This window comes from Porites lutea, chromosome 4 (genome assembly GCF_958299795.1).
Source record: "Porites lutea chromosome 4, jaPorLute2.1, whole genome shotgun sequence".
Taxonomy (NCBI): Eukaryota; Metazoa; Cnidaria; class Anthozoa; order Scleractinia; family Poritidae; genus Porites; species Porites lutea.
In genome coordinates, this window is record NC_133204.1 from 33,487,959 (window position 1) to 33,502,580 (window position 14,622).

General features: G+C 37.3%; 1 protein-coding gene across 1 annotated transcript; it reads right to left on the reverse strand.

Annotated features, from left to right (window-relative positions):
• Positions 1 to 9,394: 9,394 nt before the first annotated feature.
• On the reverse strand, positions 9,395 to 13,432 carry LOC140933354 (GFP-like fluorescent chromoprotein cFP484). The gene is made up of 5 exons (XM_073382894.1): positions 13,252 to 13,432; positions 13,009 to 13,115; positions 11,794 to 12,012; positions 11,312 to 11,530; positions 9,395 to 9,832 (listed from the first exon to the last, which is right to left on the reverse strand). Exons 1-5 carry the CDS (start codon positions 13,252 to 13,254, stop codon positions 9,679 to 9,681), a joined length of 702 nt encoding a protein of 233 aa, XP_073238995.1. The 5' UTR covers positions 13,255 to 13,432; the 3' UTR covers positions 9,395 to 9,678.
• Positions 13,433 to 14,622: the final 1,190 nt, after the last annotated feature.

Sequence of the window (14,622 nt, forward strand, 5' to 3'; positions counted from 1 at the left end):
ACCTGTGCAATAACCTGGAGGGGGGGGGGGGGGGGGTGGTTCTTGCGTGTCTCCCTTGCGCGCGTCCGTTCATAAGGGGGAAGCCCCGTTATCAGTGAGTACCGGACCTGATATTTATAGGATCCCACAAGTAGATCATATTGAAGAAGAAAATCTCTCAATATTTACTTCACAAACTGACAAATTCTGCGTGATCTATACTTGCATGCAAATCATGCTTTATTGGGAAAGCCAAGGACCTGGTTCACAGCTTTTGTTCACATTGTCATGTTTAGTAATAGTTGTTTTGCTTGTTTGTGATTTGTGTCAAACTACATATACGTTGTGACACGTTTGTTCTTGATTTTTTTTTTTGTAAAGAAGTCTTTAATAATAACAAAGGCTATTCAGTTTACAGATTATGCCTCATTGCAAAGTTTTTATTAATTACGGGTTCTAGGTGTGCCATGTACTGTTCTTGATATTCGTGATATTCTTAGAAGCCAAATCAATAACAAAGAAGTTAAGTTTGAATAAATTATGTACCACTCAAACATCAATATAACTTGAAACCCTCCTTCTATGTTAAAAAAAATTGACATTAAACACTAAACTCACACACTAAACTCCCCCACCCTACACCATAATTTAAGTTTAGCCCCCCCACCATCCCCATTGGATTTTAGAACCCCCCTTCTGATAATTATTGCACATTCCCTTATCAGGGTGGCATAAGGATGCCTGGAAAATAAAATAGAAAAAATACTTATTATAAACTTTTGATCTCACCTGGCGTTTCTTCCTTTGGACTAAGCAAACTACCAGGACACCGATAGCAATTGTGGTCAAAATAAACACTGCGAGAATCACTATCGAGACCATTTTTGATTTAATTAAAAAGGCCCGACGGTAACTGAAAACAGAAGTATCCTGAAGGTCGATATCAGAATCAAACCACGACAACAAAATAGTTCCGCCAAAGCAGACCACCCACTCTATAAGTACTATTTCCATAGCTTTTTCATTCGTTTTCCATGTGAAATATTTTAGGTCTAGTGCTATTGCCATAGACACATTTACGAGCAGCACCAACATGGAGACGGTGTTAAGATGGAAACAGAGGCGGGTCACAAAAAGCGAAATTATCGCAAAAGTCTTTCCTGTAAACCATGCGACATTAAGGACACCCCAAAGCAGGTACATGGGTGCTTCAATGAGCCCGCGGAGTAAATCCATGAACGCCAGATTAGCGATTAGAATGTTTGGAAAGGTGCGAAATTTCTTAAACCGAGCAATGATACCAAGAACGAGCACATTTCCAGCAACTGCGAAGACAGCCAGTAATGGCAGAAGTACAAGCACAGATATTGTGGTGGAAGAGTAATCTTGCATTTTCAGAATTTTTGCGGCGCGTCCCGCCCCACATCCACTATCAAATTATGACAGTATCTAAAGAGCGCCGAAGTTTACTTTGATGTTTTTCGAATGAGGTTCCATGTATAGTTGAGACGTTCTTCTCACTGTTACATAACGTGGGGACTAAGTGTCTTATTTTTGACACCTGAGTTTCAGTTTTGAATTCCCTTTTGAGCCACGTTTTGAATACTTTTGATTTTTGTACAGCTGACTTTTTTCCTAGGGTTAAACAATTAAGTGATTGTTTAAATACATTTGAACAGGTATTCAGGGATCCGAAAATAGAGTACAGTAATTACATAACAAATATCTTGCGATTCACTTTTTCCCTTTTTTTCTACATAGCTTTATAGTTTTCGTAGATTTTAAAATATTTAAGCTAGAATAAAGGCAATTTGTTTTCAAATTTTCTAATGATTTTCTTCCCAGTAGCGCACGTGTGGTCTACGAAAATATTTTAGTATCAGATATATTGTATCCATTGTTAACGGCAAATAAGCGAATTAAACAATGTAGATTTGTTTTTCCTTAGCTCAATTATTTTTTTAGTGTAAGCTTATCAAGTTTGAGTATATTCTAGATTTATTTCTGGGAAAAAAAGAACATTTTCTTGGGGATTTCGACTTCAGAGGAGTCAAATGTTAATTGATGAAATAAATATACTGCTTTCATGTTAGCTCATGTCCCTTCTTTGTATGATTTAAATACTTAACTGATAAGTTGTTTAGAAGTAAAATAGCAAACAAACAAACGTCAAAAAATTGATGTGCTAAATTTTCGAGATTTTATAAAAGGAGCAAAATGAAAGGCATTTATTTTTCTTTGTATTGCCTAGCAACGGAAGTAAAGAACATTGTACATTCAGCCGTCAAAGGATCTGAAATCAGAAGTAGCTGATGAAGCTAAAGAGCTTGGACCAGCTGTTATGAACCTACCAGCTAACTGACCAGCTATCATGAACCCACTATCGTTCCCTAAATAAGTTTGATTTGAAGTTGTTTTTTTTTTACCTCAGCTCGTATGATGATAGATTCGAAAGAAACGCTTGAGAGAAATGCTTCTTTTTTCATAAAATACAATTTCTCAACATATATTTTCAAATTTTCCTCAAAGTATAAAGCCATAAAGCGAAAAATACTTAACTAGTAAGTTGACTGTCTGATATAATCAAGAAGTTGGCCAACACATATAAATAAATTTTGGCAATGGCAATAATGTCATGATGATGTCACTTATTACTAAAACAGGAACTGAAATCATCCACCATCTTGAATCCGCAATTTTGAATTTATTATTATAAATGACTTCCACTTTACTTAAAATCCTTAACCACATTTAAATAATGATTTATATTTTAAAAACATGTGCGTAGCTCATGATGTTGTATTCTGTTTCTTGAGTTATGTGGGAGGGGAATCTTTGTGATAATTAATCATTCAGAACTGTAATGAGTTATTTTTCCTTCGACCATTCTTGGATGGTGCTTTACCTTTATACACCGCCTCCTAGAATCTTGGAAGGATCGTATTTTATAATGAGTCACCTCCTCAAAGGAGCACTAGTAAACAACTACCCATAATCTTTCCCTAAGTAACACGGATTTCTGTATTTCACTAATATCAGAAAAGTATTATAATATGGAATAAAGCTACTTTTTTTCCCCTAAAATGACACATTTTTTTAGTTATAGCTGAGCCGGTTGCCTGCGTCGCAGACGCTCTAAACCTTCTGCATACAAAGGGTTTAGACGGGTGCGTGGGCCGGCTACAACGCAGGCTACTGAGCCGAGTAACTTTGTGAAATCGCAAATTCACGGAACGTGAAAGCGAACAATGAAAAAATATTTTTAATTTCAATATTTACTGGTACATTTCAGGACCCCCCCCAAAAAATCACCATTTGATCGATTTTCGGTTAACTTAAGAAATATTTTTTATTCAACGTTCCATCGACAGCTGACGTCTTTTCTATTTACTATGATGCCGGAAATCTGAAGATAATTTCCAAATAAAAAAAAGTAAACATTTAGAACGTAAAATATATATATATATATAAATATATATATATCAGTTGGGGAAGAGTATCTTAACCATTTAGTGGACAGCGGGTATGGATGGTGGAATTTAGGCCATGAATGAAAGAGCAGCCAAATAAATCAGTCAACCTAGGTTTCCTTTTTTGCAACTTCAAACGTTCACAGGGAGAACTGGTTTTGTTTTCTTTATAATCAACACTATTGATAAAGCATAAAAGGAAATTTCCGCTCATGTGTTGGTAACAAAAGCATACAAATCTTAGTATAACTTTGACCAATTTATCCGCAGGACTGTATAGTTCATTTTTCACTATTGATATAAAGTGACCTGTTTCATGCAGAAAGATACAAAAAAGATACTGCGCAAAATAGAAGACATTAGCGATAACCATATTAAGAAAAGTTCTAAAATCAATTATTACCTTGCTTATTTATCTCAGATTATTTATATATTTAAACTGATTAGTCACTAGTACTATACTCTTCTAACGGTCAATTTAATTGGTATTTTGTCGCATATCTAATAATTCATAAACTAGATCGGCACATCGTCTCAGGTACTCCGGCAAAATTCGGACAAACACTTGTGAAACATACAGTAAACGTTTGTTCCATACTGTAAATGCGGTTTGAAGTTTTCTTTTCGAAATATTCAGTGTCTGGGAATATTCATGATCGGAGCTCTAGTTTTGAAAAATTAAGAAATTGCAAGGTCGCTTTTACTACATGACCAAAAGTTTTGTGTTTTCCAGTATTTAGTAAACTTACGCAACTGGACGGGAGAGGAGAGAAGGCGGCAACCCTTATGTGACAAGTGTGACAATAACTTTTTTGAAACAACTTTTTGCCAAACTTCACTTTCCCTTAAACAGATCTTTGCCATAATGCCAAAATATGCATGGTACTTCATAAACAAAGATGATGACGTCTGCTAGCATGTAACATGTTCGTTTCTTTGGTCAAACATGCATGTCTTCCGCTATAAATTTTTCTGCCTTGATTAATCACGTGACTAACTAGAAACGCTTTTATGAAAGACATGAAACTTCCTGTGACATATCACCAAAAAGATATAAATCACGTTTAAATTCAAAAATATTTAAATAAGAAAGGCAACATTTAACAACAGAAAATTCATGAATAATTTGGCATTCGTCGTCCAAATCCATGTTTGCTTGCCACGTGACACGTGAAGTCTTCGGCGGGGGGGGGGGGGGGGGATAATCCCATATATGGATGGGCTAGATAGGTAAGTACCGCCTGATAGGGTAAGGTTTTTAAGGATCTCGAGCCTTTAATAGAGTATCATTTTTTACGTTGTTGGCCTTGTGTCTTTGGTTTGATCCTTAGATAGGGTAACTCAAGTAGTAATGGGTGGTTTATTCCATTCTTTCCATTTTGTAGAAAAACAGTAATCCAGACACGCTCGGAAGAATTGCAAGGTCTTACGAGTTGTATATACGCAGGGAAGGAGAATTTTTTACCATCCCCATGGTATTTGCTTTAGAGGACTCCTTACAGAAAACAATTGTTTTAAGATGGAATGAGTACTCCTTTTGTTCCTATATGGGACCAAATCAAGTGAGAATAATGGACCAAATGCCCAGCCGGCTCAGTGTAAGACCCCAAGTGAGTGTTATAAAAACAGGTACATACGAAGGTATTGGCCAGCGACTAATTGGATTTTGTGTTTAGGTTTCTGTTGTGGTTCGAAGGTTTGTCACTAGTGACGTTTTGTTTTATTTGCAGTAAACATTTTGAATCTTTCCAGGCCTCGTTTGATTTAGTTGGCCAAAATATGGAAGCCACTATTACTTCTTTAAGATTGCTCGTTAGACAAGAACGGTGTACTACGTGATGTGTCAACCTGTTATAAGATCTAACAAGGAAAGCTTGAACTCTCCTGGTGTCCTTATTCGAATGATGTAGGATGGATATTACGATTAGCAGAAATTAAATGCTTTTTAATAATGGCTTGTTTGTGTCTAGTGTGTCTAGCTCTGTCTAGATCCTCTACTCTGGCAATGCTCTGTCCAGAGGCACATCCCCGTATTGGCCATATAAGGAAGTACACCCGCCGGGTAACCATTGAATGCAAGCCACCTAGTACAATAGCAAGGTTTAAGAATACAGCATTTCGTAAGTCAGATAACTAATCAACATTAATCTAAAAAAATGTTTAGGACTGTGAATAAAGTTAAATGTTTGAATGAGCGAAGATGTTACGTGCTAGCAGACGTCATCTCCATCTTTGTTTATGAAGTACCATGCATATTTTGGCGTTATATTAATGTTGACAAAGTAAGTTTAATTACTCTCAAAAAGTTATTACAAAGTGCGATGGAATTATTACAAATTGCGACAGCTTAGTTTATTACAAAGTGCGATGGACAGTTGTTACAAATTGCGACAGCTTTTTTATTACAAAGTGCGACATGGTTTATTACAAATTGCGACAGGTATTACAAAGTGCGATGGATTTATTACAAATTGCGACAGGTATTACAAAGTGCGATGATTATTACAAATTGCGACAGTACACCATTTCATGCAAACAGTGAATTTGTTGACAATTGAGTTGCAATTGAGAGTCGAAGGATCAAACAGTTTATTATGACTTTAAAAAAAAGTTTAAAAAATCTTATCTTTTGTTTAAAACCGGGTTAAAAATCTTCTTCTGACTACCGATATTTGCCAAGTTTGTAGGCGCCTAGTTTTTCACGATTTAGATCTGCCACCCTTTCCAAATAACATCAGCTCCGCGTGTAATTACTTCCCGGAGTAGCTAATACATTAGGTAAAATCGAAATCGATAAAAATCGTCAGCGGTCAAGTGATTTTTATCGATTGATAATGGAAAAAGTTGCAAATCTATCTAGGGAAATCTTTTAGCCTGAATTTCAGATATCCCTTTGACTCAAGGGGATGTCTGAATTTCAGGCTGGGAAATCTTTTATGTAAGGTTGTATTTCTCGCGATTTTTGCCTGCGAGAACTGCGAATGTGTTTAAACCGAACCGTTTTTGTTATTATGTACAAAAGGGTTCTAGAGAGAATCTTGTGTCTGTAATAGTTTCCACATTTCTTATTTTCATGCTTGTTGGTCAGTTGTTGCTCTTGGATGTGTTTCTCAGCTGTACTACCGGTATCTAACTTATGCGAAAAAACAACAGTGTCGGACTTCCATTATAATTCCCTAAAATCAAGAAAAATCGATATCGATTTGACAGAGCAATTTAGTTTATCGATTTTCTCCGTTTTCCGTTATAAGTCGATAATAATCACTTGATTGCAATCGGCTTTCATCGATACCGATTTTTATCGATTGACTACTCCGAGCTGAGTTCTACTGTAGCTTACTCAGACTTGGAGGTGAAGAGGATTACGTGAGGAATAAGAGTCTGAAAGCCCTATTTTCCTGACCAGATTACGTTAACGAGAGATATTGTCACCGATAGTTTTCTCGATTTCTTTTTTTCCCACGTATTTTCGTATATTGACACGTATTATATTTCGGTATATATTTTTTTGAGCTGTTTTAAAGAGGGGTGGCTAGCCACCCAATCCATCGCCCCCCCCCACCCCCCTTGGATCCACCCCTGCATAGGATGTGTTTTAAACATCTCCAATGGCGTCTTCATTATGATCTAAACTACCCACTGGAATTTTGACCATTTTCTGGTTTAATGGATTGCTCACGGAATCTGAGTGAACCATAAAAAACTACTTTTTTCTTGGAACGTTTATCACGGTGAGTGTTTGGTGTTGTTGTATTTTCTCCAATTTTCCTGTTTTGATGATCGGTCGCTGGGTTCTAGGTGTACCTCAACGGTTATTTCATGTCGTGTATATAATCTTCTCTCGGCTTCAGACTTTCGTCTCCGGAGCTTATCCCTGCAAGGGCTGTGGGATGGTTGTCAACCCATGCTAACCGTTAGATGATCTGAGATTGTGTGTCCTGTGATGGAAAGGTCACGGTCTGATTACGCGAGCGCCGTCCTCTCCCTTTACCTGTGTTCTCAATTTCGTCTGTGTAGCTCTTGGATGAGCAAGCTGCAGGGTAGTTTCTCGCCTTGTCTTTTTCAACCTCGCGTTCGTCCTTGCACGCAACATTCTCTTTGGATCTTTTCTTTAACTCCGTGTCTTGAAAAGCGGTTTTTCCAAAGGGGTCTTGAAGAAGCTGTTTCAGTGCGCAGCGAAACCTTTTCGGCTATTGACCGTATTTGTACTAGAGGACGTTTAAGACGTCTAAGACGTCCAGTATAAATACGGGAAATAAGGCAGACGCATTAAACGTTAGACGAATAAAACGTCTGAAGTTAAGTGCGTCCGATCGCAACACGTAACAAATGAATTAGTCGTCTAAGACGTTTAAGACGTCTAGTGTAAAAACAGGACGCACTTAACAGTCAGACGTTTAATGCGTCTGGACGTCTAAGACGTCTTCTAGTATAAATACGGCCATTTTGGAATTTACAGAAAGATATCAAATGGATGGCTTAGTAAGTAGCTATAGAAAAAAATCGCGTATCTTTACATTAAGTAATCAAAACCCTGTGTTCTCTGCTGCATAACTCGTTTGATACCAAAATAGTTTGCCGAAATTGCCATCTACAAATCATCCTATCCGGTGTACTGTAGAAAGTCTGTGGCGCTGGGAACATCGACAATATTTTAGCCTCAAATTAAAAGGAACCGGTTTATTACAACACAAAGGTGATAATGAGGTTTTAGCCTGCGTGGCAGGCGTTCGAAAGGGAAGGGGAAGGGAAAGAGGACGCGAGACCACGCGCGAGGGAGGAGGGAGGAGGGGAACGCGTTCCTTTCGATTCTACCTCGCTCGCCCAAATTCCCCCCTCCCCTTCTCCTTTCAACGCCGGCCACGCAGGCTAATGAGGTTTCAGCATTAGCGAGGTTCACAGTAGTCTTACGGCTATCATGTTACGGGCAGGGGGAGAATTAGCGCTTCGATATATCCTAATTCAGACCGTTTCTCTTTACCGGCGATTGATCTACGGAAAATGAAGATGTTAGCGAAGAAAATGCAAATCCATTTACACTAGCAACTCTAGTAGGACAGGTCAAATTACATCTTCAGTTACGTTTTGGTAGCCATTTTTATATCTTGAAGTCTGGTTACCCTTCCTTGATGGATAAAAATGCTAGTTGGTGAGGATGAAAGTCATTGTCTAAATATTAATAAATATTTGGAACTTTTTAGTGACACGTTTTACTCAGAGAGAGGGATACCCTTGTAGGAATAGGCAAAAAAATGAGATCACATCAAGCCTTCCCTTTCAGTAACCACTCTTTCCTAAATGCGGTGGAGACATTTGCGGTTAACGGTATATTTTGGCTTTCATGGCTAACGGTAGGAGCCGGTTGAAGTTAAATATCTCTCCGCTGCAATTAACAGGTAATTTAGAAACTCGATTATTGATCTGAAAAAGTTTAAAGTTTCCATCGGTTGAAGCCCGCTCTAACGGCGACCTTTCAGGGGTAGAAAAAGCGGCTGATGTCTCAAATAGAGTCCAGGAGCATCGAAACAAGACACGAAGGAAACTCGCAAAAAGCAATTTTACAACTATCTCCATGACAAGTTGCAGCTAAATAATAATAATAACAATAATAATAATAATAATAATAATAACAATAATAATAATAATAATAATAATAATAATAATAGAAACTTGAAGCAATTTAAAGGTTTTAATTCAAATTAACAAATAAATTAACTCAAGGATCGGATGGGGGAGGTGACTGACTGTCTGTCTCAAATTGAGTGAGTGTCTGATTTTGAAGAGTCTTTGAAGCATCCACCATGCATTCCCAAAACCAAGGAAGGAAATTAACTCATAATTTTTTTTGTTAAAAGCATTTACCAGAAAAAGTCAACACTCACCAAGCCTGCAGTAAAAAAACAAACAAGCAAACAAACAAAACAAATGAACAGTCCATAACGCCCGAATTCTGCAACAAGTTTAATTCCCAGCTACAGTATTCTTATCGTATTTATTTACAAGTGAATTTAACAACTCTGTCTCTATAATGAAATCATGCAAAAATAAAAAAGAAAAAAACTTATTTTGTTATACTTGAACTCTACAGCTACATTCGAATTCTAACAACTCCAGAAACGAATTCTTGAATCCAAAGTAACGAAAACTAATTCCCAGCACATGCCTTAAACACAGAGAGGCTTTTTTCCTCCTTGATGTTGTCTTGGCTTTTCGCTCTTTAGCCTCTTCTTTATTGGGGGACCACAGCTGGAAAAGGAGAATACCGAGCAGAAGCCTTCTCATACAGTTTCACCTCGTTGAAATTATCTTTTTGCTCCAAAATCTCAATGCGGTGGTCTATAAAGTGATATTTCGGCAACTGTATACCTGCAGGCTTCTTAGCTCTGCAAAAAAAGAAAAGAGCTGAGATCAGCACAAAACAGTACCTCATCAGGTTGCTCCAGCACGAATATTACACTTACCCTCAAGTTAACAGCTTCCGATGTCTTGATAGAATTTTGTACCTTAAACCTTATTATAGAATAACTAAATAAGGGCGCTTTGCAAATGTCAGGACCAAAATAATTTGGAAACAAATTTGGAAATGAAATATTAGTCTTTCCTCGAAATCAGTTTTTACAAAAGCCCATCACATCCGAGCATGTCATTTAGGAATAAACTTATCTGGCTGGATAGCCCTGATTAATAGTGTAATTCTTCTGACAAATGCATTGGTCTGCGGGCTAGCCAGTTCTGACAAATGGTAAGCGCCCTAAGATAGAATGCGCGCTCTGATTGGCTGTAGGGTTCTTGGCATAGAGGGAATATAACCACAGTTGAAATGTCAAGATTTTGCTGCGCGCGCGATTATCCCTTAAGCACGTACTAAAGTGGAACCTCCATTTAACGAACCGCAATATAACGAAGTCCTCGGTATAACGAAAGAAAATTTATATAACGAAGTCCTCGGTATAACGAAAGATTTTCTTTACCCCAGTAATGGTGAAATACATCAGAAAGGACCTCGACATAACAAAACCTCGTCATAGCGAAATTGTTTTGCCAGTTCCTTGTTCCTTCAATATTTCGAGGTTCCACTGTAATTGGAGAAATTAACTGTCTTATTTATCATTTTCCTCAACTGCTTAAGGACGATCTTTTCAAACATACTGCATCAACGTTTTTCTGCTTATGGTGACGTCTTTAGAAGGGCACCCAATTCCAAACTGCCTTTTTCTGCAAGATAACTACTTCAAGGAGAACATATTCCTTAGAAATTTCTAAAGCTCGAATATTAAGGCTACAAATTTCGGGATAATCGTACCGTTCACCTAAAATATTGAAAAATTTTTGATTACCAACTCACCTTAGATTTTCCGAGGTAATGTTTTTCATCTTTTATTACCAAGATATTGCGGTTATTGTCTAAAAAGGCCTCCTTAAAATTTTCTGTATGAAGACAGAACGTCACCTAGAATTATCTACGGCTTCTCCATGCCCTCGAAATTTCGACCGGACCCATCATGGCCATCCAGTGTAGCTAGCTGTTCGGAGTGAGATGAAAAAGCCACCTAAAATTTTCGAAATGAACCAAACGTTCCCCTAAGACATCTGAACACTAGATTAATAGTTGTACGGCAGCTCCAAATTAACCAAACGGGCTTCTAAAGCCTCAAGAAAAACATTTAAGACACTTCTGACGTATTAGGAAACAATCAGTCTTTAGGTGCCGCTGATCATTTAAAGCAAGCAAAATTCATCTTTTGATAACACCTTTTTTTTTTTTGGCAATACAAGAGGTATACCAGGCTATGCAAGCAGCAACAACGTTTCTTATTGCGTAAGTTAGATTTACCAGAACACTTCAGGACGTAAACACTTACTTGTAACTGCTTTTGAAGTTAGATCGGCAATGGTTACCATCTTCAAGCAACAGGGCCATGGTAACATCACCCTTCAGTTCCCCACCCCTCATGTACATCATCTCAGTGGATGGCTCCCATTTCAAAACTTTCTTCTGCATAACTGGACCATTAGTTGGAAAGTCTTTCCCAGTGAAGTGAATCTTATAAACAAAACAGCCCTTGTCCTCTTTGTCCAAGCTGACGAAAGAGGGGCAAGATTTACTAAGTGTACGCGACAAGGCGACTAAAAACATTCTTAGTTAGCAACTTATGCACTACATAAATAATAGATAAAAATTTCGGGTTTTTTTCTTCTTACGCCTTACGCATGCAGTTCTAGTTTAAAACATTTTAAAAAGAAAGACATTATCCCGCAATAGCAGGGCATGAAAGCGATTATATATCAAAGATGAAAACGACTTAAAAAGTACTGAGCATTGCAGGTCTTAGATGTTACTAACCTGATGACGCTTTTAACTTCACCTTTGGCCCCGTCTTCAAATTCCATGGTTCTTTCCCAGGAATACCCGTCAGGAAAAGTCTGCTTGAAATAGTCTGGTATGTCTGGTGGGTATTGGGTAAATGCCCTGTTGCCGTACTGGAACGCGTTTGTTAGAATATCGTAGGCGAAAGGAAGAGGTCCGCCACTTGTAACTTTGAGATTTATAGTTTGTGTTCCACTAAAAAAATATAAACAGGAAATCAAAGTTGCGTAAGAAAACGTAAAGACGACCGCCCTTGGCAACTGTAAGATTTATACAGTGCTTCGAATTGCCTACGATTTACAGTGTGTGTTCCCGTAAAAAAAAAAAAAAAAAAACATGAACGGGAAATCAAAGCTGGGTAAGAAAACGACGAATTAATATGCAACGCATATACGACCGCAATTAGGCAACAGTTCAATTTCAAGTAAAAGTCTTATTTCGCTTTCTGAAAGGCCATAACTCAAGGATTCAGAACCGCTAAAAGCAAGTTGTTTTCCTGGTTAATTTAATCGTAGCTTTCTTTTATACCCTAAAATACTGTATAGTCTGAGTTAATGACCTTCTTGTTTTTATAACTCAGATCCCTTTACATTGAGACAGTCCTTCTGCTTGCTTGGGAAAATGCACATTTAGTAACATGGCTGAAATCACATGATAATGTAAAAAGGGAGGGGTGTTCATAGTCTAATCACACCACAGAGGGTGTGTCGTTCAATCTCATAAAACGTTAGATAGAGGGACAATAAAGGGTCTGTTTCAAGTAAATTCTCCTTGTGTTAAAAAAAAAAAACAAAAAAAAAAAAACATACAAAACTGAGCTTGCGATCTAGCATTTTTAACCGAAGAGAAACAAAACTTGTAGTCGTAAATTCTTCTAAAAGAAATATGGCAAGGATAGGTAAGTTTTAGCTATCAATTTCTTAGCCAGGTCAGCAAGAGACTTTCCTTAAGGTTTTTAGTTCTCTGCCATAACGATCATAGGCTAGGAAACAAAAACAGCATATTTTGTTCTGCAGTGCTATGGTTGAAAGTCATAGGATCAGGTCAGACAAATTGTTGCTGGTTAATCTCTTACACACAAGCAAAACGTAAAATGTATACTGAAATCTCTTCTGAACAAACCAGTTTGAAGCAAAGAGGTCAGAAGCCTGCTTAGAATGATGTAACATTTTTTTTAAAAGAATTACTTACTCGTAAGGCATTCCCTGTCCGTTTCCTTCAATCGTGAACTTATGCCCGTTAACTTCACCGTCCATATGAAGCTTTATCTTCATTTCTTTTTTTACGCTTGGTGTAGTCTGCGGAATGTAAATAATTTTGGATAAACTAGATCAATTAAACGTCAAGAACTGGAAGGAAAGTAGAGTCTTGAGTAAAACAAACAATTAGAATTAATAAAATACATTGTAAAACCTTTTCCCGTCCAGAACTTACCATAATGGTAGACTTGAAGTAAGACTGGGATAAACCTTACAGCTCTTGTTGTTTTCGATCCGTTCTCTTCCAAATCACCAGGGTGAATGGGACCTCAGCTTTGAGAGTGCTGCTATAAAACTGAATGTCACACCCAAAATTTCCTTCAACCAATCACGAACTAGAAAGCCTTTGAGACAAAGCTAACATTATATATGCTCAGAACAATATGTCTATCATACCATATCTAAATACCTATGCAGCATAAATATCATCAACCAAAAAAAAGAAAGGGGGTTAAACTTGCTGACCTTGTATCATCTTGTATGCTTCAGTAAAATTACATGACTTTGTAGAGCCGCAAAAGGAATTCGGGATAGTGATATGATAATTATTGAATTGAACGCCTGATTTTCAGGCAATGACACAGAAAGGCGGAATTCAAAGGTTTCTCAGGATGGTGAGGACATAAATTATCCTGATAATGATTATGTTGTTAGAACATAAGCTCTGTTCTGCTTTGGTTTATTTGTGAAAACATTTGTTCCAGTCTGAAATGTAAGCAGTCTCCTCCCCTTTTTGCCATTTATCCACGAGGGCAGACAGTAGGCTCTTTGTATGACTCGATCATGTGATCAACTTTCGGTAAACACGAAAACAGTTCACTTTTGAAAAATCTTATTAGCACAAGCTGAGAGAGCATATTAAAATTACGTAACCAGAGAATTTTCAGCCGTATATCTCAAAAGTAGCGATTACAACGGCCGCCGAAAGTTAGAAGCATTTGAATGAGAAAAACAACTTTTGCCACCCAGCCGCGCTTGCATGGTTTTCCGTACAAATCCTTGTAAATTCTAAATTTTTTAGGTAGTGCTTAGGGAAATATTTCATGTGTGTTTTAAAAATTTCGAAATTACAAGGAAAGTAAGAAATTACAAATGCTTCCAACTTTCGGCGGCCGTTGCAATGGCTACTTTTGAGATATAGGGCTGAAAATTCTCAGGCTAATTAAATTTAATATGCCCTTTCAGCTTGTGCTAACAAAAGTTTTCAAAAGTGAACTGTTTTCGTGTTTACCGAAAATTGATCACCTGATCAAGTCATGCAGAGTCTGTTGTAGTCTATTTCTTATTTTAATCAAAAACGCGACTTGAAACAATTGTAAAGTAGCTATACATAATCACAACAATTGAGGCGTTTTTGTTTTATCAAAAGTTGAAATAAATTTAAAAAATACATTCATCTGCACAGCAAAATTCTATTGCAGTACTAATCCCCATATTACGTTTTCGTGGTTTTTTCAACTTTATGACCTTAGCTTTATACATGTTGCTTTTTTTCTGTGAAGCAGCATGAGTACAAGGTAGTCTGTTATATAACGTCTATTACGAG

Excerpts from the sequence above, each read along its gene's own strand:
- LOC140933354 (XM_073382894.1), bottom strand. Across the intron at positions 12,013-13,008 it reads GGACAGGGAATGCCTTACGA|TGGAACACAAACTATAAATC; the intron begins GTAAGTAATTCT and ends ATATTTTTTTAG. Across the intron at positions 11,531-11,793 it reads GAAGTTAAAAGCGTCATCAG|CTTGGACAAAGAGGACAAGG; the intron begins GTTAGTAACATC and ends CTCTTTCGTCAG.